The sequence below is a fragment of the Polyergus mexicanus genome, unplaced genomic scaffold, assembly GCF_030449975.1.
Source record: "Polyergus mexicanus isolate NDT 795.1 unplaced genomic scaffold, iyPolMexi1.0 SCAF_10, whole genome shotgun sequence".
In the NCBI taxonomy this organism is placed as follows: Eukaryota; Metazoa; Arthropoda; class Insecta; order Hymenoptera; family Formicidae; genus Polyergus; species Polyergus mexicanus.
In genome coordinates, this window is record NW_027223330.1 from 3,702,339 (window position 1) to 3,729,200 (window position 26,862).

A 26,862-nucleotide genomic window follows, 5' to 3' on the forward strand; every position below is an offset into this window, starting at 1 on the left:
TTATTGCACACATGACCGTATTACACACATAAAATAAGGAAATTGTATTAACGTTTTGCACACATGATTTTAATGCGCACATATAGATTGCACACATGACCGTGTTGCACACATAAAATAACAATTGGACACCGTACGATTGGATACCGCACGATTGGATTCCACATAATTGTGAGTACCGCAAATCCACGCAACCTCTCTTCGCAATAAAAAACAAACACTTTTTAATGCGAAGTGAGGTTCCACATGGGTTTACAACTTTCCATGTAAAGAGCGGTTCAATGTAAACCAATGTATCTAGTTTTTTTATAGTGGAGTCCCTCGCAGGGGGGGCGGAAGATACTTCTTCCACGCTGTTCAAGAAAGTAAGCGTTTTATAAATTATATTATTAATTCTGTTTCTCGAACGTTCTAAAGCGAGACGTTACGTGCGAAGGCTTGTTTTCATTCCGTTTTTGCGGTTTCTTCGTATCGTTCGATTCTGACAAACACCTCGTTGTCGATAGCCGATTGGCTCTCGGAATCGAACGATCGAAATTCCTCCTTTTTTGTAGTACCCGTATCAACCGGGATTCTTGTGCGTGGATCGGAAAGAAGGGTTTTTCGTTTAGACACTTCGTCGCAAGCCTTCACCGGGAGCACACCGAACGCCTCACGCTCATAAAGTTATAATTAAACGATAATTCGTGTGTCCGCTCATATCTTGCTGTCGCGTGCGATTACCTAAGACGGTCCGGGAGTTGGTGTCGAAATGAATAAATACTGTTCAACAAACTAAACCCGGACAAATCAATTACGTCCTATCTCTCCGATCGGCGAAACAAATAAATTCTGTTAATGTGGACGTGTAAATCGAAGGCGCGGCTACATTAAATGGTCCTTCGAGCCGGATTTTGGAAAAACAGATAGTGATTCGGTAATCAGTTCGCGGAGTGCGAGTGAGAACGCTGACACGCTAAGGTAACAGCACTTATAAAAACTATCGCGAGACGGAGACGGTGCGCGATATCAAAACATCTATCCGCATTCCGCTGCCGTAAATAATAACGCGAGTGCGTTGAAAGGACTTCCGGGAAAATAAAGTGCGCGAAGTCAACCTTGCATCCCTTTGCATTATTAAAGTTGTGCTCTTAAGCACAACGTATCATTATTATTTGCGCCCTGCGTAATCCGCAGTGCCGCGCAAATCTCGCGCTTCTTAGCGCTTTGCACAGCTTAAGTGCAATCTTTGTGCTCTTTAGCACTCCGCACCTCAAAGTGCGTCCTGCGTAATCCGCAGTGCCGCGCAAATCTCGCGCTTCTTAGCGCTTTGCACAGCTTAAGTGCAATCTTTGTGCTCTTTAGCACTTCGCACCTCAGAGTGCGACCTGCGTAATCCGCAGTCACACATAGTTGTCGCACGCTTTAGCGCGCGGCACGGTTAAGTGAAAATTATAGTGCGTCTTCGCACATCCGCGTGCGACGGACCAGTCGTCACGCTTCAGCATCTCTACAACCACCAGGTGGTAAATTGTTGCTGAAAGGCTTCATCTTATATGACTACCATCATGACGGACTCGCTGCAGGGCCTCCTCATCGAGCAATCTATTACAATAAGCTCGATGAAGCGAGTGTTCCCCAACTTTAAGAAAATGGGCAAGGCCAACATCACGCAATACAAGGCGAAGAGTCGACTGGACGCCTTGGAGACATTATGGGAAAGGTGTCAACGTCTCAACGTCCAGCTTCAGCAAATAGCAACGGCCGACGAACAGCGTACAGTCCCATACTTCATCGAGGAGGAATTCTTTACGGCCGAGGACGTCTACCACGAAGCGGCGGACTACCTCGCAGACGTGATAGGTAAATTCTCCCGGTGCGACCCAAATGCGGCATCAACGGTAAGCGACATTTCTTCTCGCGAATTGTCTGGTACGGTTTCATTGCAATTACCACGAATCCCGTTGCCGAAATTTTCCGGTAATTTCGCGGAATGGGAAAACTTCCGCGGAATATTCGAATCGCTCGTCGCCTCGAAAGAATCGCTGTCGAATACGCAGAAATTACATTATTTAAAAGCCAGTGTCACGGGCGAAGCCGCTGTATTAATTAATCATGTTAAGATTGCAGACGCAAATTACGATGGTGCGTGAAAATTACTTATCGAAGAGTACGATAATCAAAACGCGATTATTCATGCGCATATTCATGCTTTCGCTGATTTGCCTATTATGAAAACGGAATCCGCTGTCGAACTCAAAAGTTTACGCGATACCGTTGCCGCGTCATTAGCCGCGTTAACAAATTTAGGCAGACCTGTTGAAAAATGGGATGACTTATTAGTCTATATTGTTTCGCAAAAATTTAGTCCACGCACACATAATGAGTGGAATCTGCAACGCGGTAAATCAACCGCATCTCCGACGTATGAAGAGATTCGAGATTTTATGACGCTGCGAATTCGAGGACTAACCGATCATTCTAAGTTAAATGCCGACACTTCGTCTCATAAAAATAAAGGCTCTAATCGGGCCTCGGTGAATAACGTAGCCACCGAAAAATGTTTGAATTGTTCCGGCAATCATAATTTGATGTTATGCGACGAGTTTAAGCGTAAATCCGTCGAACAGAGAACTCAGTTTCTCAAATCACACAAATGTTGTTTTAATTGTTTAAAGGTCGGCCATTTCCCGACCTCTTGCAAGAGCAAAAAACGCTGTAATTTGTGCCGACGAGCACATCATACGCTCTTGCATCGTGACTCGAATATACCAGTACAGAAGATTCGTGAAAATTCTGTTTCGGAAAACAAAGCGCTTAACGCTCAACCTAGCGGCTCAGCCGCCCCTGAGATAAAGAACGAGACCGCCGTCGCTTCCGTTCAAACGATTCATTCGCCGCTGAAAAATCCGCCGAACGTGTTACTAGCCACCGCATGGGTAATACTTCGTACCATCGAAGGACGTAAATTTAAAGTTCGTGCGTTATTAGATCAAGGCTCGGCTGTTAGCTTTATCTCGGAATCGTTGTGTCAAACTATGCGCACGAAACGTTCTCGCGCAAGCCTCCACGTACAGTGTTTCGGCGAACGATACAGTGGCGTAGCGAAATCTCAGGTGTCTCTTACTCTCGAGTCTTGTAATGGGCGAGGTTCCTCAACCTTTTCTTTGACTGCTTTCGTATATCAAAAAATTACGTCATACGCTGGCTCAAAGACTAAAACCGTAGATTATTGGCCGCATTTACGGAAATTATCTCTCGCGGATCCGGATCCGTTTAGCAATCATCCGATCCATCTGCTCATCGGATCAGATTTATATGGATCGTTATTAAAGCAAAAGATAAAACATGGTCCGACCGGAACTCCGACGGCCCAGCTTACTGCTTTAGGATGGATATTATCCGGTCCTACCGGCACTTCTAATTCAATTACCGGCTCCGCGACTTCATTAAATTGCGTAACAATTCCTTCGCTCGATTCTCTCCTTCAAAAATTTTGGGAGATCGAGGAAATTTCTTCCGAACTTCAGCTGTCGGAAGAAGATAAAAAATGCGAACAACATTTTATCGAAACACATCAGCGTGCCGAAGACGGCCGCTATATAATACGGTTACCATTTAAAACCAACCCTCCGCTCGATATAGAAGCTTCGCGCGAAACTGCCGCGCTTCTTTATTCGAAATTAGAACAACGCCTACGAAAAAATCCGGATCTCGCGAAACCCTATCATTCTTTCTTAAATGAATATAAATCTATGGGTCATATGGAATCTGTCTCCGACGAAAATCCGACGCTTAACCAAGCGGTGTATATACCGCATCATCCGGTACTACGCGAGTCTAGCAGCACGACGAAACTTCGCGTAGTATTTAACGCGTCGTGCAAAACGAGCAATGGTTCTACATTAAATAATCATTTAATGACCGGGCCTAAATTACAACGCGATTTGTCCTCAATTATCCTTCGTTGGCGTCAATTTCGTTATGTGTACACCGCCGATATCGAAAAGATGTTTCGACAGATCCGCGTTCATCGAGACGATGTCGATTTTTTGCGGATTTTTTGGCGATCTAATATTAATTCTCCGATACAATCTTATCGATTGCTTACAGTTACATACGGTACTGCTCCAGCTCCGTATTTAGCCATGCGCGTTATCAATCAATTAGCTATCGACGAAGGTCATTCCTTTCCAAAAGCACAAACAATAGTACAAGATTTTATTTACGTCGACGACGTTCTATTTGGCGCCGATGAAGTTCCGTCGCTAAAGGAAAGTCGCGATCAGCTTACGAAATTGATGGCGCGAGGCGGTTTTCATTTACGCAAATGAGCTGCCAATTCTATAGAATTATTAACAGACATTCCTCCGGGAGAGCATGAACTCGCTATCGTACATTCGATAAGGATGATACGCTTAAGGTGCTCGGACTTGAGTGGATACCACGAGAAGATTCGTTTCGTTTTCAAATCGAGTCACCTTCGGTCAATATGAATACGAAACGTTTGATACTATCATTTATCGCGAAATTCTTCGATCCACTGGGATGGGTTTCTCCGGTAATAATTACCGCGAAAATTATGATTCAAGAACTGTGGCTAAGAAAACTCGATTGGGATTCTCCTATCGCGGCGGACTTGTTAGAGCCCTGGAAAAAATATTGTGCGGAATTCATAAATTTAAAAGAAATTCGCATTCCGCGATGGACTGGAATGCATCCGGAAAATTTGGCTATCGAGTTGCACGGATTCGCCGACGCGTCTAATCGAGCGTACGCCGCTGTCGTTTATTTAAGAATTCTCCGATCGCTCAGCGAGTTTTCAGTAGTCTTAATAACCGCAAAATCAAAGGTAGCGCCGATTAAAACGATTAGCGTGCCGCGTCTAGAATTAAATGTCATAGTCTTATTAACTCGATTGTTAGAATTCGCGCAAAAATCGTTAAATTTGCAGCATATTCCGATGTACGGATGGACAGATTCTTCGGTCGCGCTCGCATGGTTACGAGGCCATCCATCAAGATGGACTACTTATGTGGCAAATCGTGTATCGGAAGTACAAACTCGGCTGCCGTCGATTAAATGGAATCACGTCCCATCTAAAGAAAATCCAGCGGATTGCGCATCGCGAGGTTTGTCACCCGCTGAACTCCGCGATTTCGAACTTTGGTGGGCCGGCCCTGCCTGGTTGCGTTCCCCTTCTACCGCGTGGCCGATCCATGATAAATTAAAAGATCAACTTGAGGCCGATCGTCAGATAATCGAAACCGAAACGCGAAATATGATCGTTTGTCATGCTCAACATATTCTGGAGTGGAAATTACCGAACGAAGTCTCTACATGGAAGAAGTTAATTCGAGTCACGGCACGCGTGCAACGTTTTATTAATAATCTAAAATGTCGCGCGACCAATACGAACGTGAATACGACGTGCTTGTCCGCTGCCGAACTCAAAGAAGCTTCCTTGTTTTGGCTCCGTTACGTGCAACAACGTCATTTTCCATCCGAAATTCAAGCGTTAAACGATAAAAGTTTACTGCCAAGATCCAGTTCTTTGTTATCGCTTTATCCCTTTCTCGGGAAAGATAAATTAATTCGCCTTGGCGGGCGGATTGACAATTCGTCACTCAGTTATGATGAACGGCACCCTATCATTTTACCGAAACATCGAATTTCGGATTTATTAATCGCTCAAGCTCATAAAGCCTCTCTTCATGGAGGCACTCAATTGATGTTAAGAATTTTATGCCAAAATTATTGGATAATTTCAGCGCGCACCAGTGTAAAATCTCTTATACGTAGTTGTGTAAAGTGCGTACGCGAACGCGCACGTACCTCGCAACAGCTGATGGGGAATCTCCCCCAGCCCCGCGTCACGCCTTCGGCTCCGTTCTCGCACACAGGCGTCGATTACGCCGGGCCGATGAATATTATTCCGTCAGTCGGCCGCGGTCAACGATCCAAAAAATATTATGTTGCCGTTTTTATTTGTCTCTCGACAAAGGCCGTCCATTTAGAATACGTAGATGATTACGCTACTAACGGTTTTCTCTCCGCCTTTCGGAGATTTGCAAGCCGTCGCGGTCTTCCATCCGACATGTACAGTGATAACGGCACTAATTTTCAAGGCGCGGACCGCGAATTAAACACTACCTTTCAGCGACTTGTCGCCGACCCTCAAATACAAGACGCTATCGCTAATGATAACATAAAATGGCATTTTATACCTCCCTCTGCTCCGCATTTCGGCGGACTTTGGGAAGCCGGTGTCAAAGGATTAAAGTTTCATTTGAAACGAGCGATTGGTTCCCGAACATTATCGCAGATCGAGTTCGCTACGCTGCTGTGTCAAATCGAGGCTTGCCTAAATTCCCGCCCGATTTCCGCGTTACATGATGATCCGAATGACTTTTCCGCGTTAACTCCGGGTCATTTTTTAGTCGGTCGCCCGTTAGTAAGTCCGCCTGAAGAATCTGTTTTAGATATCGATTCGAATCGGCTGTCTCGATGGCAGCAAGTGCGTGCGATTTTAGAGCAGATCTGGCGTTCTTGGTCTTCTGATTATTTGCATACATTGCAACAAAGGCGTAAATGGCAAGAAAACAAACCGGAGCTCAAAATTAACGAGCTGGTATTGTTGAAAAATAATTTGGCACCTCCTTCGAAATGGGAACTTGCCCGAATATTAGACGTACATCCGGGATCGGATGGGCATGTCCGAGTAGTTACATTGCGTACTGCCAAAACCACTCTAAAGCGACCAATAACGCAGATCTGTCAGCTACCGATATCAAGTGACACTGGCTCTTAAATTAATTTGCGTTTTCTTTATGCGTTAATAATTAAGTTTGACTTTAATTATCGTCACGCTCTGTATATGTACATATATCTATTCTAAGAACGCCTATGTAAATAACCCTATGCTAAGATTTACTGATTAAGTTAACTCATGTATTTCGATTGAATCACCAACGATCTTTATCGGTACTCTTTTCCTATTATTGTATGTTGAAAAATTTGCTGTAGAGCTCTTCGGACCGTCTGATCGAGAATTATCATTAAGATGCCGTGTATCGATTATGTTGGTAGGATTTAACCAGTTATTTCGTAACCTACCCGGTATACGAGGCGAGCGGGATGTTCAAGAAAGTAAGCGTTTTATAAATTATATTATTAATTCTGTTTCTCGAACGTTCTAAAGCGAGACGTTACGTGCGAAGCCTTGTTTTCATTCCGTTTTTGCGGTTTCTTCGTATCGTTCGATTCTGACAAACACCTCGTTGTCGATAGCCGATTGGCTCTCGGAATCGAACGATCGAAATTCCTCCTTTTTTGTAGTACCCGTATCAACCGGGATTCTTGTGCGTGGATCGGAAAGAAGGGTTTTTCGTTTAGACACTTCGTCGCAAGCCTTCACCGGGAGCACACCGAACGCCTCACGCTCATAAAGTTATAATTAAACGATAATTCGTGTGTCCGCTCATATCTTGCTGTCGCGTGCGATTACCTAAGACGGTCCGGGAGTTGGTGTCGAAAGGAATAAATACTGTTCAACAAACTAAACCCGGACAAATCAATTACGTCCTATCTCTCCGATCGGCGAAACAAATAAATTCTGTTAATGTGGACGTGTAAATCGAAGGCGCGGCTACACACGCATATACTTTTTAATGCGAAGTGAGATTCCATATGGGTTTGCGATGCTCAGTCATGCGGTGTCTAATCGTGCGGTATCCAATCGTACAGTGTCCAGTTGTTATTTTATGTGTGCAATACGGTCATGTGTGCAATCTATATATGCGCAATAAAATCATATATGCAAAACGTTAATATAATTTCCTTACTTTATGTGTGCAATAATATCATATGTGCAATGTGTATGTGCGCAATAACGTCATGTGTGCAAACGTATGTCCGTATTTTTAATTTTTACATGTACGCAATAATGCTTGTAGACAATCGCTCTACAGGCAATCGGGAATGTTGGCAAACGAAGCTGTTGACAATCGAGAATATAGGCAAACGGGATTCTCCCCCCCCCCCAGTAAAACAATTTAACAATTACATTAATATGTTTTCCGTATAATATGAAAGATATTTTTGCAAAGTAAACATTTTTTTATTTCAAAAACATAGAATATATTTCAAAGCAATGAAATATATTAAATTTGGAAAATATATACGTGGGACCATAATGTGAGAATCTTTTAGAATTATTATCTTTAGAATATAGATTGTCAATGAAATTAGCATGTTTAACTTTTTATAAAACGGCAAGTTTAAGAAATGCTAAAACGTTTACCGTACAAGGATCCTCTTTTTGAACATTTAAATTTTTTAGAACCGAAAATTGCTCTTTATTATGAAAATAAAATAAAAATTGAAAATTTAACTCATATTGCCACGATTGTTGAAGATATAGATATTACTAAATTAGCTTTTAAATAGAGAATGTTACCATCTATTTTTGACGATGAAAGAAAAAAAATTAGCTTCTTTAGAGATTGATGATATGTGGAGCAAAATAGTAACATATAAAGATTTCAATGAGGAAATAATGTTTTCAAATTTAAAGTTATTGGTCAAAGTAGTTCTTTCTTTTCCTCATTCTAACGCCGACGCCGAACGAATGTTTTCTACAGTAACTGATTTAAAAAATAAAAAAAGAAACCGATTATGTAACAATACTGTTTCTGCAATTTGCGTTGTTCGGTCAGCTTTCAAGCGGATGGTATTAATTGCACTAATTTTGAAGTCGATCCTAGGCATTTATTAGAACTGTATAGTGCACAAAATTTATATAATAATCAAAACAAATCTGATGAGACTTAATTTTGCTTTTATTTTTTATTATTATTTTGCTTTAGAGTCACACATTTAGCCAATATTTTCTAATGCATGTTCATTATTATTATTGATCATTTTTATGATTTCAGAATTTAAGTTAATGAAACCAAAGAAACATTAACGTGGAAATTATTTTTGTAAATAATCGTTAATTATTATTTTTCTTATTATATTTAAAAATCTAATATAGAATTTTAATTAATTTATAATATAATTAAATATTTGTAACGCGGTCACCTCGCTCGACGCTCGGATCGGCTCGTCGGTGTCCGGGTTCGAGAGGAGGAGAGACTCAAGCTTACGAGAACACAGTATAGATAGAAAAGATAGTTTATTTTAGTTAGAAGCAAATATATACAAAGCAGCGGGCAGAGCCGAGTGTCACGTCGGACCTTGCCTTGGCAACGGAAGTCGATGCAGCCCGACAGAGCCAAGTACAGCCTTGGCTCCGGGTAGAGGCAGGAGCCGGTACAACCCGGCGAGGTCGAGGGCAACCTCGACTCCAGGTAGAACGTCGGTGTAACCCGACGGAGCTGAGTTCAGCCTCAGCCCCAAAAGATGGTAGGTAGTTAGATCGGTGTCAGAAGTTGGATGTCGGGACAGGATCTGGTCCCGATGTCTCGGCCAGCTGGGCTTATATACCCGGCCGGCGTCCCCCACTGGGCGCCGTCGGTCCGGCGGTGGGGACCCCACGAGAGAGATAGAGCGTGCCAAGAGAGACAGCGATAGCCGAGAGAGATAGCGCATATCGAGGGTGAGAACGCATGCGTGCGGCAAGCAAGATGGCGATAGCGAGACAGGTAGAGCTAGGTGAAAACAAAGCGATGCGTATATGTGTACGTATATATATATATATATTTTTTTTTTTTACCGGCCGCACTGAGTAATGGCCTTGCCGTTACATATTTTATATTATTTGTTATTTATTGTATTTATATTTTATATTGTTTATTTTATGTTTTCTTGTTTCCTTATGCATAAGGAAATTGACCAATCAAATTCCTTATGCTTATGATTATGCGCTTATGCAAAAATGTGTGCTCCTCACTTATATCTAGAGTGTTGAGGAGTGGGAGCCGAGGTGCACATAGAAAAGGACATACTCTGTTTCATGCCCCTTGCGTTCTCTCTCGCTCGCATGTAGCATGATGAAAGAAAGCGCTATGCTATGCGCGAGCAAGAGAGAACGCATGGGGCACGAAACAGAGTATGTCCTTTTCTACGTGCATTTTTACCCCCACTCCTTAAATAAAGGCAAACGCTCGGTCTAGATATGTCTAATGTCTATGGTTGCGCTACTATATATACTGTGGTTATATGCTATGTCATATTTATTTATTTAGGTCAAATCGACGAAGTACGAACGAAGAAGATAAAGGTTCTTAGTGACACTCAATGATTTTGCAATTCTTGTCTGTTGAATTTGTTAATATCTTCTAATGCATTTAATAACGGCTATTAATAAAATAATTCCATTAATTTGATAATGTGTCAGAAATTTATTAAAGTGTGGTTAGAATAATTTATTAAGATTTTTGTATTTATAAGTTGAAATAAAGAATACTGGGAAAAAGTGAACAAGAAAAATATAAGTATATTCTGAAAAAAAAATACGTGTGTGTGTGCGTGTATGACAGGAGAAAAATTCGCATTACACTAGCATTTTAAGAGTAAATTTTATTGACATCAATATTTTCGTCTTTCATAAAATTATGTGCACCTCTGTAAAAAATAAGGTAAATTAAAAATTTCTATTGTCATTATACATTAATAATCATATGTAATCAATTTAATTAATACATTATACATCAATAATCATTTTTAATATTTGTATTTGAACCATTTTTGTATTGTCTAAAAAAATTAACTTCACAAAAATTAAAAATTTACATGTTTGTATGTTTTATCTTAATTGTGAAATAAATTTTTTATTTATCTTGTTTACAATCTTTCAAATTACTTAAACAATGCTTTATTTGATTTTTAAAGGACATTTCTATATTATTCTAAACTTTGAATACAATCGTATTTTTTTTCTGCTTATAACAAAATAATGCTGATAATTATTTGTCATTATAAGTTTATAAAAATATATTATACATTATTTTGAAGTAAAAAATAAATATATGTGTATAAATGATTAATATATAATGATATACAAGTATGTGCATGTTCTTATTAATATACTATTTATATGTTTATATATAGGATTCCTCGCAATGCGAAGATATATTACAATGTATCAAAATGTTGTGCTGTGATATCTTGCGATATATAATCATACAGCTACATTTTCTTTTTGATTATATTGTGGACTTTGTTTTTGGCATTTATTACAATCGGAAAGCAAAGAAGGTGCCAGCAATAAAGAACAGTCTGTTGTTAGAAAGTGCTATCTCTTTAGCAGAGAAAATCAGGTTTAATTATTATTATTAATTTTCAAATACGCATATATAGATTTATCGAGATTGAATTATAATGTCTATGTTTAATCATATATACAGGGTGTTTCCTATAAGTAAATACACAAATTGCCTTTTATTTTCTTTATACGATATTTATAAGAGCCTTTATTAGTTATGTTAAGTACATAAACTTGAAGGAGATGTTCCTTGGCTTATTTTAAGAAGAAAAGGCCCTATAAACATGTGTACTAAACTGCTTTGTTTTCAAAATACGGGATGTTAAAGTTGTGCAAAGAAAATGAAAATTTCGAAAATGTGAAAATCATTTACAGATATTTTATTCAAATTTGGTATGTATGATATTAATGTGGTATTATTATATACTTTTTATTACATATTACATTTTTTTTTTATTATTACATACATTATGTTGTTTTTTTTTATTATTAAATATATTATTATTACGTACATAATGTGATATAACAATGATATTAAGAATCGATGAAACTTTTCTTCTTTTGCTTCGTTATAGAGCAAGCTTTGTTTTCGTGACAAAATTTTTTTTCGGGTTTTCTATACCAATATGTTTCTAAAATGCAAGAATATTTTAAAACGTTGAAAAATTATATTCCCAAAAAATGTCCGTATGTGTACTTATGTATGTATGTATATATGTGTGTATGTGTGTACGCAATATATTGTACAATCACTAACTTCCGCAACTTTTGAGACAAGGCTAAATTTTTTTTACATGCATAGAGTATCATTAAAGGATGAGTGGTATTAAATTTGGTGACAATCGATGAAAAAATTCATTTTTTATAAAACTTTTAATTTTTTGGGAAATGTTTGTATACATTGTGACTTTCGCAAATTTTGAGATATCAGGTTAAATTTTTTTACTCGGATAGAGTATTATTAAAAGATGTTTGATATTTAATTTAATGAGGAACGGTGAAAGACTTAAATTTTTATAAAACATTGAATTTTTTGAGAAATGTCTATACACATTTTAACTTTTGCAAATTTTAAGATATCGAGTTAAATCTTTTTATATGAATAGAGTATCATTAAAGGATAGTTGGTATTGAATTTGCTTTTTCTATGAGGAAGCCAAAATTGAAAAACCTGTTTGCTTTAAGGAGCTTAAGCTTTGCGAGCGAAATAAAATTCTTCTATAAGAAAGCAACGTGCAAATTTCTAATTCGTACAATTTTCAGCTTTTTTTTTTTATAATATTGATGAAATATTTTTAGATTCACCAGGGTCATGTGTATGGGTAATCATATTAAGTTTTTTAATAAAAAAATGTTAATAAATAAATGTAATTTAATAAAATAGTATTTATTTTAATACCAAATTTGAATAAAATATCTGTAAACGTTTTCCACATCTTCGAAATTTTCATTTTCTTTGCACAACTTTGACATCCTGTATTTTGAAAACGAAGTAATTTAAGACATGTTTATAAGACCTTTTCTTCTTAAAACAAGCCAAGGAATATCCCCTTAAAATTTGTGTACTTACTTAGGAAACATCCTATATAAAAAGATATGTATAAATAAAATGTTATATACAGGGTGGCCCACGTAAAGTGTTATAAGCTAATAACTCTAAAAATATTTGTCAAATCAAAAAATTGTTCATAAGAAAGTTTCATGTTTTTGAGGGGCTTTTCTAACTATATAAACATAAAATTGTCCCCGCTCCCCTTCTGAAGGGGGTGCGAGGTAACTTTAAAATTTTATATGGAGCCTCCTATTTTTTATTGCATATTTTTATAGCTTATCTCGAGAGCTTTTCAAAAAACTATAATAAAGTATTTTTTCATTAAGTACTTTTGAGTTATTTTATATCTTAATCTGACATATTTTGATATAAAAAATAAAATATCTCGGAAAATATTTAGTTTTCGATAATCTTACTGTAATACTTTTATGTACAGAATAATAATACAAATCAAATAGTGTAAAAAAAAATTATTATTTTTAAGAAAAAGTATGTAATTATTTACAATATATTTGTTTTAACAATTATTTGTTTTTTTCTTTACACTAATTGATTTGTCTCATTTAATATATATATACATACAGTTATACATGTTTTATTTTAGGACAAAAAAAGTTACGTCAGAAGAAATTGTAAGGGCTTATATTGAAAGATGCAAAGAAGTGAATAGCTTGATAAACGCAGTTGTAGAGGATAGATACTCAGATGCAATTAAAGAGGCCAAAGGAGTAGACGTCATGATAGAAAAATGTACAGATTTGGAGAAAATAAAAATAACATTGCCATTTTTTGGAGTTCCTTTTACTACAAAAGAAAGCAATCGTGCTAAAGGTAAGCAAAAATAGCATCATAAAGAATTATTTTAAACTCTTGTTTTCTAAAATTATTTTTAAAAAATCTAAAAAATATGGATAAATTATCTTTTATAATAGAAAACAAATATAGAGTTCAATTGTTTTGAATATTAATAATTAAATTTAACATTTATTACAGCATTTGTTAATTATTTTATTAGGATTAATCCATTCCATGGGCTTGCTCTGCCGCCGTAATTGTCGTTCTGAGGATGATGCCACGACAGTTCGTTTCCTCAAAGAGGCTGGTGGAATTTTGATCGCAAAAACCAATGTTCCTGAGCTCAATTTATGGATGGAAACGAGGAATAATCTATATGGACAGACAAATAATCCTTACGATATTACTAGAACAGTGGGAGGCAGCAGTGGTGGGGAGGGAGCTATAGTGGCAGCATGCGGTGCTCCATTTTCCATCTGTAGTGATATAGGAGGTTCTACAAGGATGCCTGCATTCTTTAATGGATTATTCGGCCACAAGCCTAGTGAAGGTTGATGTTATTACAGACACTATAATATTTTGAATATCTGAAATAGTGTTGAAATTTTGAGACTTGTGATTATATTAATTACTCATTAAAAAATGATTTTTTTAAGATTACTACTAATAGTAGCTTATTTGGATATTATTGTTGTCAGGATTGACACCAGTAGCTGGAATTGGATTGCGTGAGAATGATTATCCAGATACCATGGTAGCAGCCGGGCCACTTTGTAAGAAGGCTGAAGATCTAGCACCCTTATTAAAGGTATTAATCAGTCCTAATGTACACAGATTAAAACTGGATGAGCCAGTGAATGTGCAGAATCTAAAAGTGTTCTACCAAGAGAGTTCTGGCGATTTAAGAACAAGCAAAATCAACAGGACTATGCAAGCAATATTAATTAAAGTCGTACAACATTTCACAGAACTCACAGGTTCTGCTACAAAGGTAGAAATCTATAGATCTCATTATATGATTCCATAAAGTAATCAGAAAAGAATGCATTTTTTATATATTTGCATTATAAAAGATTATTTAGATTTTACATATTAATTTTTTAAAGTTGTTTTTGTTTTTAAATATTTAACAGACTTCTCACATTTATATACATATAGATAAACTACATTATATTTATATATTACAGATTAAAATACCAGGCTCTGAGTATAGCTACAAACTGTGGAGGTACTGGATGACTCGCGAAAATGTTAATTTTAAATTGAATATAACAGATCAAAAGGTGAATATAAAAATTTTATTTCAAAGTTTTATGAGTTATATGCTTCGAGAGACAATAGAATTATATTTATACTAATTAACAGTATTTAAATTACATTCCATTTCTCACAGTGAACCATTTACATTTTAAAATGAATATTTTTTTAATTCTCGGTTCAAAAATATTCACACTTTGCAGTATGTCACTAGTGCAAAAAGAGAAATTTTTAATCTACTTACTGGAAATTCACAATTGACATTGGCTGCTATCATCAAATTAATAGATGAGGATTTCTTACCTCAAGAGAATAGTGAATGGGCAAAACGCATCACTGCAAAAATGAAACAGTTCTTGATGGTAAATTGTGTTGAAAAGAGAAATATATCACATGAATATATAAAAATTATATATAATAAATTAATATTTAAGATATAGAAAGAAAAAGTTCAAAAACTAAATAATATATTTCCTTATTCAATCTTTATATTAAATTCTGTGTGTATAATTATATGTTTATCATGGAAACTCTTTTCAGGAGAAATTGGATGATAATGGAGTACTATTTTATCCTTCGTCTCCATTTCCTGCCAGTTATCATTATTCCACATACTTAAGACCTTTCAATTTTGGATATTGGTGTCTATTTAATGTTTTGCGATTCCCAGCTTGTCAAGTGCCTCTGGGTCTGGACGAACAAGGTTTGCCAATCGGTATTCAGGTCAGTATTAAAAATTATTGTATTATTACATAAAATCTCCAAAGTTATATTTATGTTGATATTTATAAGTTTATATTTAAGTTACATATTTTTATTGTTAAATGTGTTGTAACTTTTGTTTTTACACACAAGGTATTTCACTGTCATTATAATATTTTAATATATTAGTAGTATATTCTAAATGTAAATTTTTTTACAAATGATATTGACTTTTGAAGCATAGATAATCTTGATTTGTCATTTTTTATATCTTGACACTAGTATATTAGTACACAGTATATTATAGCAACAAACAAATTTTTTTTCTATATGCAACAATAAGTTGTTATTAAGAAATTAATATCATTCTACAGTAATTAATATTAGATTTATATTAATATTAGATTAATAATGCCTTATTCAAATAAAATAATTAATTATTTAAACTGTTTAGAGAAAAAATCAATTAAATAATTTACATATGACAATTATAAGAGTTCTTAATTTCGATTATTAACAGATTGTCAGCAGAACTTTAACAGAGCTTATTAATTTGCTAGCTTAAATTTTGAGTAAATCTGTTGTTAATTTGCTGGCATATTGTAGGCATTGTTGGGATTTTTCTTATTAGGTATTGTGTCTGATCAAAACGTTGTCTCATTGCAAACATATGTATCGAAAATATGTTTGATCTGTGAGACTGTATTTAATAGGGAAATAATATCGTGTCTGATTAGTAATGTGCAATCAAGATTATTATAAATACATTTCATTGTTGATAATATTAAGAGCAATACAACAACAGTTCTAAAATCTATTTCAGAATTATTCTAAAGAATAGAAGAAACGCTGACATAAACAGGGTGTCTTATGACTCAAGGTCCATACATTAAGGACGTGTTATTGAAGTTATTTAGAGTTGTTTAATAAACATATGTCCGTAAATGTTTTCTAATAGAACTACAACCATTGAAACATTTTCTGTCAGTCTGGTTGTCAGTTAAGTCAGACAAATTAAATTAAATGTCTTTTTTCTTTCTTTTTTCAAATATTCACATCAACTTTCAATGCTTGTAGTTCTGTTAGGAAGCATTTACAGACATATATTTATTAAGCAATTTCAATTCTAAATGACTTCAATAACATGCCCTTAATGTATGGACCTCATGTCATGGGACACCATGTATATAATATTTCAATGGGACTATTTTAAAAAAGACAAAAATGGAGTCTAGCAATATTTTTTTTTATAAAATTTTATATATACTGGAAGTAGTTCTTCCATATAATTGAGAGTATGCGTGTATGTGTATGTTTTTTTAGGCCTATCTGTTCTTTAAGCATATTGCAAACTTTGTATAAGCATCGCCAAAAGTTTAGCGAATGTTATAAGTAAGATAAATCTTTTAACTGATCATATTTTACTGAGAAAGACAATGGAGATATCTATCTCCCTCAAATTAAAACGCTAAAGTTCTTTCTAGTATATATAAAGTTTTGTATTTAGCCATAAAACAGAATTCGTGAACTTTATTGTCAGATTTTGTATGTATATTATTTATTTATTTTTTGTATGTATACATATATATGTATGTATATAATTTTACTAAAATGCACTACAACTACACGATCCAGTTAAATATCTCATATGATCATTTGATTATTAACTTGACTATTATATTTTTGCTGAAAGTTTTATTCATAATAGAAAATAGTCGCTAATTATTACTTATTGTTAGTAACATTACATTTTGCATATCATTAAAACTTATTTCTTGTATAAAAATATTTGTTTTAGTCATTTTTGGAAAAAAATTATATTATATTATAAAATTTTTTGAATCTTGAAAATTTGTATAATGTTTTGTTTTTTTTAAATTGAAGGTAATAGCAGCTCCTTATAATGATCATCTATGCTTCGCAGTGGCCAAAGAACTTGAAGCAACATTTGGTGGATGGGTTCCACCATCATAAATTGTGTAAAAAATACCATCTTTTTATTAAGGCTCCTGTTTCTTTATTGCAATCATATTATGTTATTAGAAGTGAAAAATCATTAAAATTTTTTTTTTGGAATACAATAGAAGCCATTTTAAACCATTAGAGAGGCAAAAAAAATCTATAATTATTTACAAAAGAAAATATTTCGTTGACAATCTTGATTTTTATATATATTGTAAAGATGAGGATATTGATTCACATTAGTTATAATTTGCGCTCATATATAGTTTTTATCAAATATAATCAAATAAATGTTACCTAAATATGTTAACGATTTCGCGAAAAATTAGATTTTTCTCACCAAAATTAATGCATGGGCAACGAACAAATTATGCCTCTCTCTTTGCATCCATAATGCAATACATATATACATATACACTAGACAGGATGTTTCACATAAAGTGTTGCAAGGTTATATTTTATACTTAAATTTGATATAATTTTTTTTACATAAGCTGTGAAATATATCATAAATTATTCAATTTTTCCCCATTCTACCCTGAAAAGTTTTTACACCGATTATTGTGAGGAATTTATTTATATAAAAAAATTCGAGTGGTTCCATTTAAAAAAGTTAGATTGATTTTTCTATGACTTCAAAAAATGACCTTATAATAATTTATTATAATAGTTTATTATAATAGTTTATTATAAAAAAAGTTCAAAATTATTTCATTTAATATAATTAAAAAAAAAAAATCATAAAAAAATGTAATTTTTAATATGCTTGATATGTAAAGAAATTAAATGATAAAACTGTAAAAATAATACATATGTAACTTTAGCTAAAAATGCTTCATTTCATTAAAATTTAAATAAAATAAAAATAAATAATGTTGCGCAGTGTTGCAATCTTCGATGTATTGTATAATAATATATTTACATATACAGAATATTTCGCATAAAGTGTTACACGATGTTTTTTTTTCGAAACTTGATGTCGTAAAAAATTATTAACTTTTTTCTGTCTCAAAATTCTATGAATTTCGTCTGAAACATTTTTTTGTACGATATCAAGTTTCGAAAAAAAAACATCGTGTAACACTTTATGCGAAATATTCTGTATATGTAAATATATTATTATACAATACATTGAAGATTGCAACACTGCGCAACATTATTTATTTTTATTTTATTTAAATTTTAATGAAATAAAGCATTTTTAGCTAAAGTTACATATATGTATTATTTTTACAGTTTTATCATTTAATTTCTTTACATATCAAGCATATTAAAAATTACATTTTTTTATGATTTTTATTTAAAAATTATATTAAATAATGAAATAATTTTGAACTTTTTTTATAATAAACTATTATAATTTTATATAATAGTTTACTACTATTCTAATTGTTTTTTATAACAATTTTAAATAGTGTCTGAACATTAAAATAAAAAAATAATTTATAATATAGATTATAGATATTATGGTTTATAATATAGATATTATGTATTAGCTATATTTATGTAGTAGCTATTACATATGCTATACCAGTGAAAAAAATTGCACCAGTGAGAATCTCAGCTTTCAGATATTTTTTTTTAAATTATGAATTTAAATATTTTAATTAACATCTAGTTAAATTTTTAAGGAATGTTTAAGAAAAAAATTATTTTCACTACATACAATTATTTAAAGGAGGATTAAGTTAAGTATAATGTATAATTGGCTAATGTATAATTGGAGTTTTTTAATAGCATTTATAGGATAATTTTAGTTATGGGAATATCTCAAAGTCCAATAAATATTAGTTTACATAATATTTTTATTATTAAATTAATGTCAAATTAATGTATATGTTATGGTCTTATAATTTAAATTTAAAAGATTAAGGGGGGGGGGGGTAGCCTTATGGTAAGAAAGAAACATTATATAATCAAATATGAATATATATAATTATATGTAAAATATGTCCATATATATTATATTCTTTCTCTTATATTCTCTTTATTTGTATATACAAAAAAAGTAATAAAAATAATTTAAAAATAATTTTTGCATTGTTTTTTTAGAAAAACTAAAATTTGAAAAAATAAAAAATACTCACATATATAATCATATATAAATTTATATATAATTATACATGGGCTATTTTTTCTCATTATATATTAATTTTAAATTAAGAAAATAAATTTCTTGTCTGTAAAAATATGAGAAATATGTTTCATGAAGGCCCAGTATATTTTAGAGAGTCTAAAAAACTGATTTCTTTTTTACATTTTCTGAAAGTATAATATCTGGAATGAATGTCTTCCAAATTTTGTTGAAAAATTTGCAAAATTGACGGAATTATAAAACTTTAAATAAAGTGGCGGGTTTTGTGATACGGACCTGTAAAACTTAAAATACGTTTTTCTCAAAATTTTATTTTTAAAGTTGGTGTGATGAAAATATTTTAAAAACTAATGGACGAACAATTTCAATTTTTTTTAAATAAAAGAAAACATTGAAATATCTAATCACCTAAAAAAAACCTCACAAAGATAAAAAAAAATACGCCAAGTATATAAAAAAATCCCAACATGTACGCAGAAAAAAGTTTAATATCTATCCCTACAAAATAACTTTTAAAAAAGTTTTCCCTTGAAAAATAATTTTTATACAAAATAAAAAATTAAAAAAAGATTTTGCTCTAAAAAATAACTCTAAAAAATAAAAACCTTTAAAAAATCAAAAATCAAAACTAACTGAAATCAATAGCTAACTAGCCAAGTATTTAGAAGCAATTCAGTTTATAAAGATTTGTAATTTGAAATAGTATTTGTCATAAAATCAATCTTGTATTTACAGAAATGTTATAGACAGATTCACAGATTCACGAGTTTCTATGAAATAAAAACACATTTTATTTTTATTAACAGAAATCTGATTTTCAAAATAAGTTCAACAATTTTGAATATTGTATATCACAAATTACACTATTATAGAGTTTATTAAGGGTATTATATGCTATAATATCAAATCATATTGTTGATGTTAAGTGCGATTAAAATTCCTTTGATTTGCAAAGTATATCTTATAGGATGTATAATTCAAAAGAAAATTTTTCGTAAACTCAAAGTCGCATAAAATAAATTTACACCAAAGCAAAGTATAAAAACTTGGCGTGCTCGGGTCGTATTAAAATATATGGTCCCAGATTTGTATCATACAATATTTTATGTTATATGAAAATTATTGCATATAATATATTTTTAGAAATTAAAATAATTTTATATATTTATAATATATACACGTCTTAATGCGACTTTGAGTTTACGAAAAATTTTCTTTCGAATTATACATCCTATAAGATATACTTTGCAAATCAAAGGAATTTTAATCGCACTTAACATCAACAATATGATTTGATATTATAGCATATAATACCCTTAATAAACTCTATAATAGTGTAATTTGTGATATACAATATTCAAAATTGTTGAACTTATTTTGAAAATCAGATTTCTGTTAATAAAAATAAAATGTGTTTTAATTTCATAGAAACTCGTGAATCTGTGAATCTGTCTATAACATTTCTATAAATACAAGATTGATTTTATGACAAATACTATTTCAAATTACAAATCTTTATAAATTGAATTGCTTCTAAATACTTGGCTAGTTAGCTATTGATTTCATGTAGTTTTGATTTTTGATTTTTTAAAGGTTTTTATTTTTTAGAGTTATTTTTTAGAGGAAAATCTTTTTTTAATTTTTTATTTTATATATATTGCGCGAGTAGTAGTAAAACAGATACAAATATCGTATTTCGTATTTTAATACAGAGCAATATTTAAATTTTTAAAACAATTGGGAATTTTAATCAAACTTTGACTTATTCGTTCAATCCTGAAAATATATTTGAATAGTTTAATCAATTCAAACTGATTTCAGACGATTTACATAAACTAAAATGCACAAATTAAACTCCGTAGCAACTAGATAAAAAAAATTATCTGTTTACAATGAATATTGTTATTGTTAAAAAATTTTCTTTAGAATAAAGAATGTTCAAATAGTCACATATTTGATTCAATCAAACAAATTATGTTAAAAATAGTTTGTTCAAATTTTTTGTCTAAACTTTAATGCAAAACATAATTTTCTTTACATTTTTTTATCATTAATTAATTTACTGGTAACTAATTTTGCAATATATCCGTTATCTCTTCTTAATCGCATGTCTTTAAAAGAGATATTAAACAATGCATTATATCCAAACCTTTCTATCTAAACATCATAGTTATCAAGTAATAAAAAAATTTGTGCTGTTATTAAAATATAACATTGTAAAAATATAACGTTGTTTGCACGAAAATGAAAATATTATAAGTATTCTTTATTATTATATATGATACTAAATGAGATAATTTGATTCTCGTTCATTGCTCCCATATACCTCATTGTGATACAAGAACATTACTTGTGTTTCCGCTCTGACACAATTTGACCTTACTAATCCGAACGAAGGCAAAAGAATTCTGTTTTCAATCTAATGTATATTGTAGAATATGGTCGTATCCGTTAAATGTAAATTTTAGAAAAATAATGGCTTAAGCTAGCGCTAGACTATGCGCGTATTCGCGATTCGTTTATAATTCGTGAATAGTGTGAATGGAAGATTCGTCAAATTCAACCAATCAGATTTCTTTATACCGTTCACAAATCGCGGATTACGAATCACGAATTGCGAATACGTCTGGCGCTAGCTTTATGCGTGCGCGCTCTGTTTTGGGGAAAGAGACATTATACAATATATATGGTATAATTCTGAAAATCTGGTAAATCTATTGACAATAAACTTCTACATCATCTTAATCAAATGATCTGTTGCTGAATCCCGAAAAAATGTGAAAAAAATATTTATATTTATTAATTAATTTTCACCCTCATCCAGCGCTTTGACTCTCATTTGCCCATGCCATTATTTATTTGTTAATATTTTTATTGTCTGGATGTGAGGTATCATTCACACTTTGTTGCAGAGAATGATTCTTGTCACCTCTCTTCATTACGACGGTTTTTACGAGTTCTTCGGACGATTGCTTGAGATCGTAAGCCCAACCGATTTTCGCGCAGGTATCGATAAAAATCAATACCTGCGCGAAAATCGGTTGGGCTTACGATCGCGAAGTTGAACGTGTAATTGCCTAATTCGGCTGCTTTGTAATCCCATGGAAACACGTGATGATAATTGTGCCAGCCCTCACCGAGTGCTATAATGGCGACGAATCTGTTATTAAAATAAATCAAATAAAATTATTTGTGCGATAAAGAGACACTAAAGTTTCTTTCAGCCAAGTTTATGTACCATAAATACAAATCATATAATTTGAATAATTTGAACGTATTTATCTGCTTACATATCGTATGGCTTTGAGCCCCAAATGTGAGCCACACTGTTTACACTCCACGTGCAGTTTAAACCGACAATAATACGCATAATCTGCGATATGAAAGCTCTGGACCAGGTTTCGTTCCATCCGTAAACAGGAATCGTTATCGGCAGCAGATAGGTAAAGATAAATTTTAATATCGAGAAATATCTGCAAAAAAACATAAATTAGTCAGTATACATGTACAATTCTTTTCGTTATATAGAATCGCTCGTCTTGCGAAAGATTATTGATAGAAAAAAAGATTGATACAAAAGTGTAAAAATTTTTAGAAGCGCTAAAAGATTGTATTAGAATAATAGATACGCATTTTAAGATAAATTATATGTATAAATATAAATAAATTTCACATGTCTTTATGTATGTTACATCTAAAATATAAATAAACTTCACACATCTTTTTTGCTTCTCAGATAATATAATGTGAAATAATTAACACACACAGACTTACTTGCAACCAAACACGGTGATAGGATCTGCCAATATATCGCTCATATCGATCTGACGACCCTTTCGGATCACTTCTGGGTGTTTCTTCATCATCAACCAGCCAACGTGGGAAAAGAAAAATCCTCTGTTGCTGTTATGCGGATCCGCATCCGTATCCGAGTATTTGTGATGCACCCTATGATCTCGCACCCAATCATAAAGGTTATTCTAAAAAAAAAAAAATAATAATAAAAAAATAAAAAAGTTTTCTCTTTTTGCAGTAAAAAAATTAACTAAAAATTTATTTACCTGACCAGACGAAGTATAGCAAATGAGAAGTATAATTCTAAGCGGCTATTTTGCTTTGTAAGCTCGATGAGTCCAAAAACGATGAGCACCGGCAGTAACACCCAGCCCTTGTATCACACTCATGATGATCACTTGACGTAAGAAGGACCAATCAAATTAATTAATGTAATTGTAAAATTATACATAATTAATCATGTAATCATATGTATTTCATAATCATGTGTATAATAAGTTTATTATAAAACGCTATTAAAAATTATAGCAACTTTTATTAAATATAAAATGAGGAATTTTTGTGAAAAATTATATAAAAATTAAAATTTATTTATTTGATTAAAAAATCAAGTGTAGTATTTTTAACTTTGATATATTCAAAATCGAGCCAAATATTCACAATGTGTTGATAATTGACGCGAGTGATTGACGCGTTGTCTACAATGGAATCAAAGTTATATAATAGAAATGAAAGCTTTAGTTTGTTTGCTGTCAAGCTTTTATCGCGTTTTTCTTTTCTCATGTAAGTCTAATCGATTGGCTTTCAATCAGTCAATGTCGATTTCAGCAGTTGGCAACTACGTATTTTTAGTAAACGCGTGATACACTTTCAAGCAAATTATTACATATGTGAAAGTTTTACATATATTTATATAAAGAAGTATTTAAAAAATCAGTTTCACATAAAAAAAAAAAAAATTTTTTTTTATTTAAATATTTTTTCCCGCAAGTTAAAAACTCGAATTAAGGAAGTCTGCAATTTTTCAAAGAATACTCACTCCAAATGGTTGTCCTGACATCTTCGAACCATTTAAAAGTGCAACAGAAATACAACATGCTTATGTGAAGAAGAAGAATGGATATGATATTCCACCATTTTAACTCTGTCTTGAACTTGAACAATCCTTCAGACTTTATACGTGTTTCGTTTTGATTCTGCATACCATTTTCATCATCCGTCGTGGTGACTGAAGATTTCTCTTTTTGAAAATCTTCCTTTGCGTGCATTTCAAGACTCGTACTTATGATATTGGGTGCCATTTCCGTTGATAAAAATCACTAAACCGATAATCCAAAATATTATTTTTATATTACCAATAAGAAGTAGATTGTTACTTCTTTTTTAGAAATCGGTTACAAATTAAAATTTGCTTATTCGAATTAACAAATGATACAGTTCAGTGCATAATAAAAAAAAAAAAATAAATGTTGAAAATCGTCCATTTTTTACTATTCGATCTGTTTTCTTGGTACTATTATATTATAAACTATAATAAAGATTCATTCTTAATATATGTATAATAAATAGTTTTGTTTAATCACAGTCGGGGGTGTGCGGATGGGGTACGCTGGTACGCTCCAGCGTAGGACGCAAAATTTGTAGGGGCGCAAAATTTTAATAGGCACCAATAATTTTTGAAGTGTCCAAAAACGTATCCAAAAATTGACCGCTCTTACCCGGTTCAATGCAGCTCGCTTGTAAAACCTTGTTTAATCAAATGGCAGCGTGGCAGCAAGAAAAAAATTTGCTTCAGAGTTAGCCTACGCTATACTGCAGCAGTGCTGGGATTTACTTGCACATTTCGTAACTCGGCCCGATTTCGTAACTCACGCATATTGCTCCCCACTCACCGCTCGTGCGTTAGCAATGAGTCGCTAGATAGGCGTAACTAAGGAACGCGACGCTTTGTCTCAGGAGAGTCCGTATATAAGAATGCCCAAATATAATAATAAGACAATACTTTTCTAAATACAGCGCGAAAATTTTTAGAATTAAAAGTTTTTCTTCAATATTTTATAATTTATTGATTTAAAATATTGAAGAAAAACTTTTAAAACCTTCTGGTTTTCAATTTCGTCAAGAGAGAAAGAGAAAAGAAGAAGGTAAAAAATTATCGGCCTCATTAGCTAAATTTTTAAAAATTACACCAAATGCTTCCTTTCATTGTTCAACGATGGCAAGGACATCTTGTTGTATTCTTTCTTCGATGTCTACTTCTTTAGACCCAATACCATCAACGTCGACCGCAGACGTTTCACCTTCTAAAGGCCTTTTAGCTCTCCCATATTCGATTTCACCTCCTGCGTCAATTCATATTGATACCAATATCGACGGGGATGGATAGTTTTCAATTAGTTCGGATTGATCAATTTGAAGATCCAGATCTCTAGTCTGATATAATTTCTTAAGATTTTCGGATTCAGATAATTGATCATGGCGTTCCCAAACAAATTATGGATTTTGACTTTCCATTAGATTCAAATAATAGATGCTTCTCAAAAAGTTTATATACTCGTGCAATGACTAACGGTGAAAAGTTATCCAGAAATTGGTTAGTTCATTCAAAATCCAAAAATGCTTTTTTTTGTTTCTCTTGTTCTTTATATCAACAAAATGAAAATAAATTCTCCAGTCTGTCTGGCTATTCCGATTGGTCGAATATATTGTATATCGTGTCGTTAAAGATCATGAGCAAACCAAAAAACATCTTGATGCTTTTAAATCTTGGCCACTTTTTGCTAATCGAATGATCTCTCAGTACACTATAGACTTTCATAATGAAAAGATTTTAAATATTGAACAAGAAGACTGGAGAAATGTCTTTAAATAAATAATTCTAATTGTTAAATATCTTGCTCAACAAAATTTAGCTTTCCAAGGTAAATCTAATACTTTATATAACCCAAATAATGGTAATTTCTTACAACTTGTGCAGATGTTAGCGGAATTTGACTCAACCATGGCTTATCGAACACTTACGTCGATTTATATTAAAAGAAAATAGACAGCATTATTTAAGTAATCATATACAATACAAAATAAGCTATTATCATCTATGTCTAAATTAATTTCCGATTCAATAATTTCTTCAATTAATTCAAGTAAGTATTTTGCGATCATTGTATTGTAGATTCAACATCAGATATCTCCCATCAGGAGCAATTAACGATAGTGGTGCGTTTTGTTTCATATAAAAATAATCAATTTAAAATTTATGAACACTTTCTTAGTTTCATTTAAAAAAATAGTAAAACAGGTGCAACCATTGCAAGTGCTATTTTAAAATTTCAATAAATAATTTAGATGTACAAAATCTGAGAGGTCAAGGTTACGATAATGGTTCAAATATGAAGGGAAAAAACAATGGAATGCAACAACAAATTTTAGATAAAAATCCTTTAGCCTTTTTTGTTCTATGCGCATGTCACTCCTTAAATTTAGTAGTAAATGATGCAGCTGATGCATCATCGGAAT

General features: G+C 32.7%; 4 protein-coding genes and 1 pseudogene across 4 annotated transcripts; 4 read left to right on the forward strand and 1 right to left on the reverse strand.

Annotated features, from left to right (window-relative positions):
* Positions 1-1,547: 1,547 nt before the first annotated feature.
* LOC138936917 (uncharacterized) lies at positions 1,548-2,132 on the forward strand. The gene has a single exon (XM_070302703.1). It carries the CDS (start codon positions 1,548-1,550, stop codon positions 2,130-2,132), a length of 585 nt encoding a protein of 194 aa, XP_070158804.1.
* A 78-nt stretch (positions 2,133-2,210) lies between these two features.
* Positions 2,211-4,313, forward strand: LOC138936918 (uncharacterized). The gene has a single exon (XM_070302705.1). The coding sequence runs from the start codon at positions 2,211-2,213 to the stop codon at positions 4,311-4,313; it is 2,103 nt and encodes a 700-aa protein (XP_070158806.1).
* Positions 4,314-4,471: 158 nt separating this feature from the next.
* On the forward strand, positions 4,472-6,790 carry LOC138936919 (uncharacterized). The gene has a single exon (XM_070302706.1). The coding sequence runs from the start codon at positions 4,472-4,474 to the stop codon at positions 6,788-6,790; it is 2,319 nt and encodes a 772-aa protein (XP_070158807.1).
* A 3,379-nt stretch (positions 6,791-10,169) lies between these two features.
* LOC138937188 (fatty-acid amide hydrolase 2) lies at positions 10,170-18,089 on the forward strand. The gene is made up of 9 exons (XM_070303198.1): positions 10,170-10,562; positions 11,035-11,243; positions 13,345-13,571; positions 13,756-14,085; positions 14,234-14,526; positions 14,723-14,818; positions 14,996-15,154; positions 15,333-15,515; positions 17,379-18,089. Exons 1-9 carry the CDS (start codon positions 10,539-10,541, stop codon positions 17,466-17,468), a joined length of 1,611 nt encoding a protein of 536 aa, XP_070159299.1. The 5' UTR covers positions 10,170-10,538; the 3' UTR covers positions 17,469-18,089.
* A 4,371-nt stretch (positions 18,090-22,460) lies between these two features.
* On the reverse strand, positions 22,461-24,695 carry LOC138936920 (acyl-CoA Delta-9 desaturase-like; annotated as a pseudogene).
* Between the last annotated feature and the right edge of the window lie 2,167 nt (positions 24,696-26,862).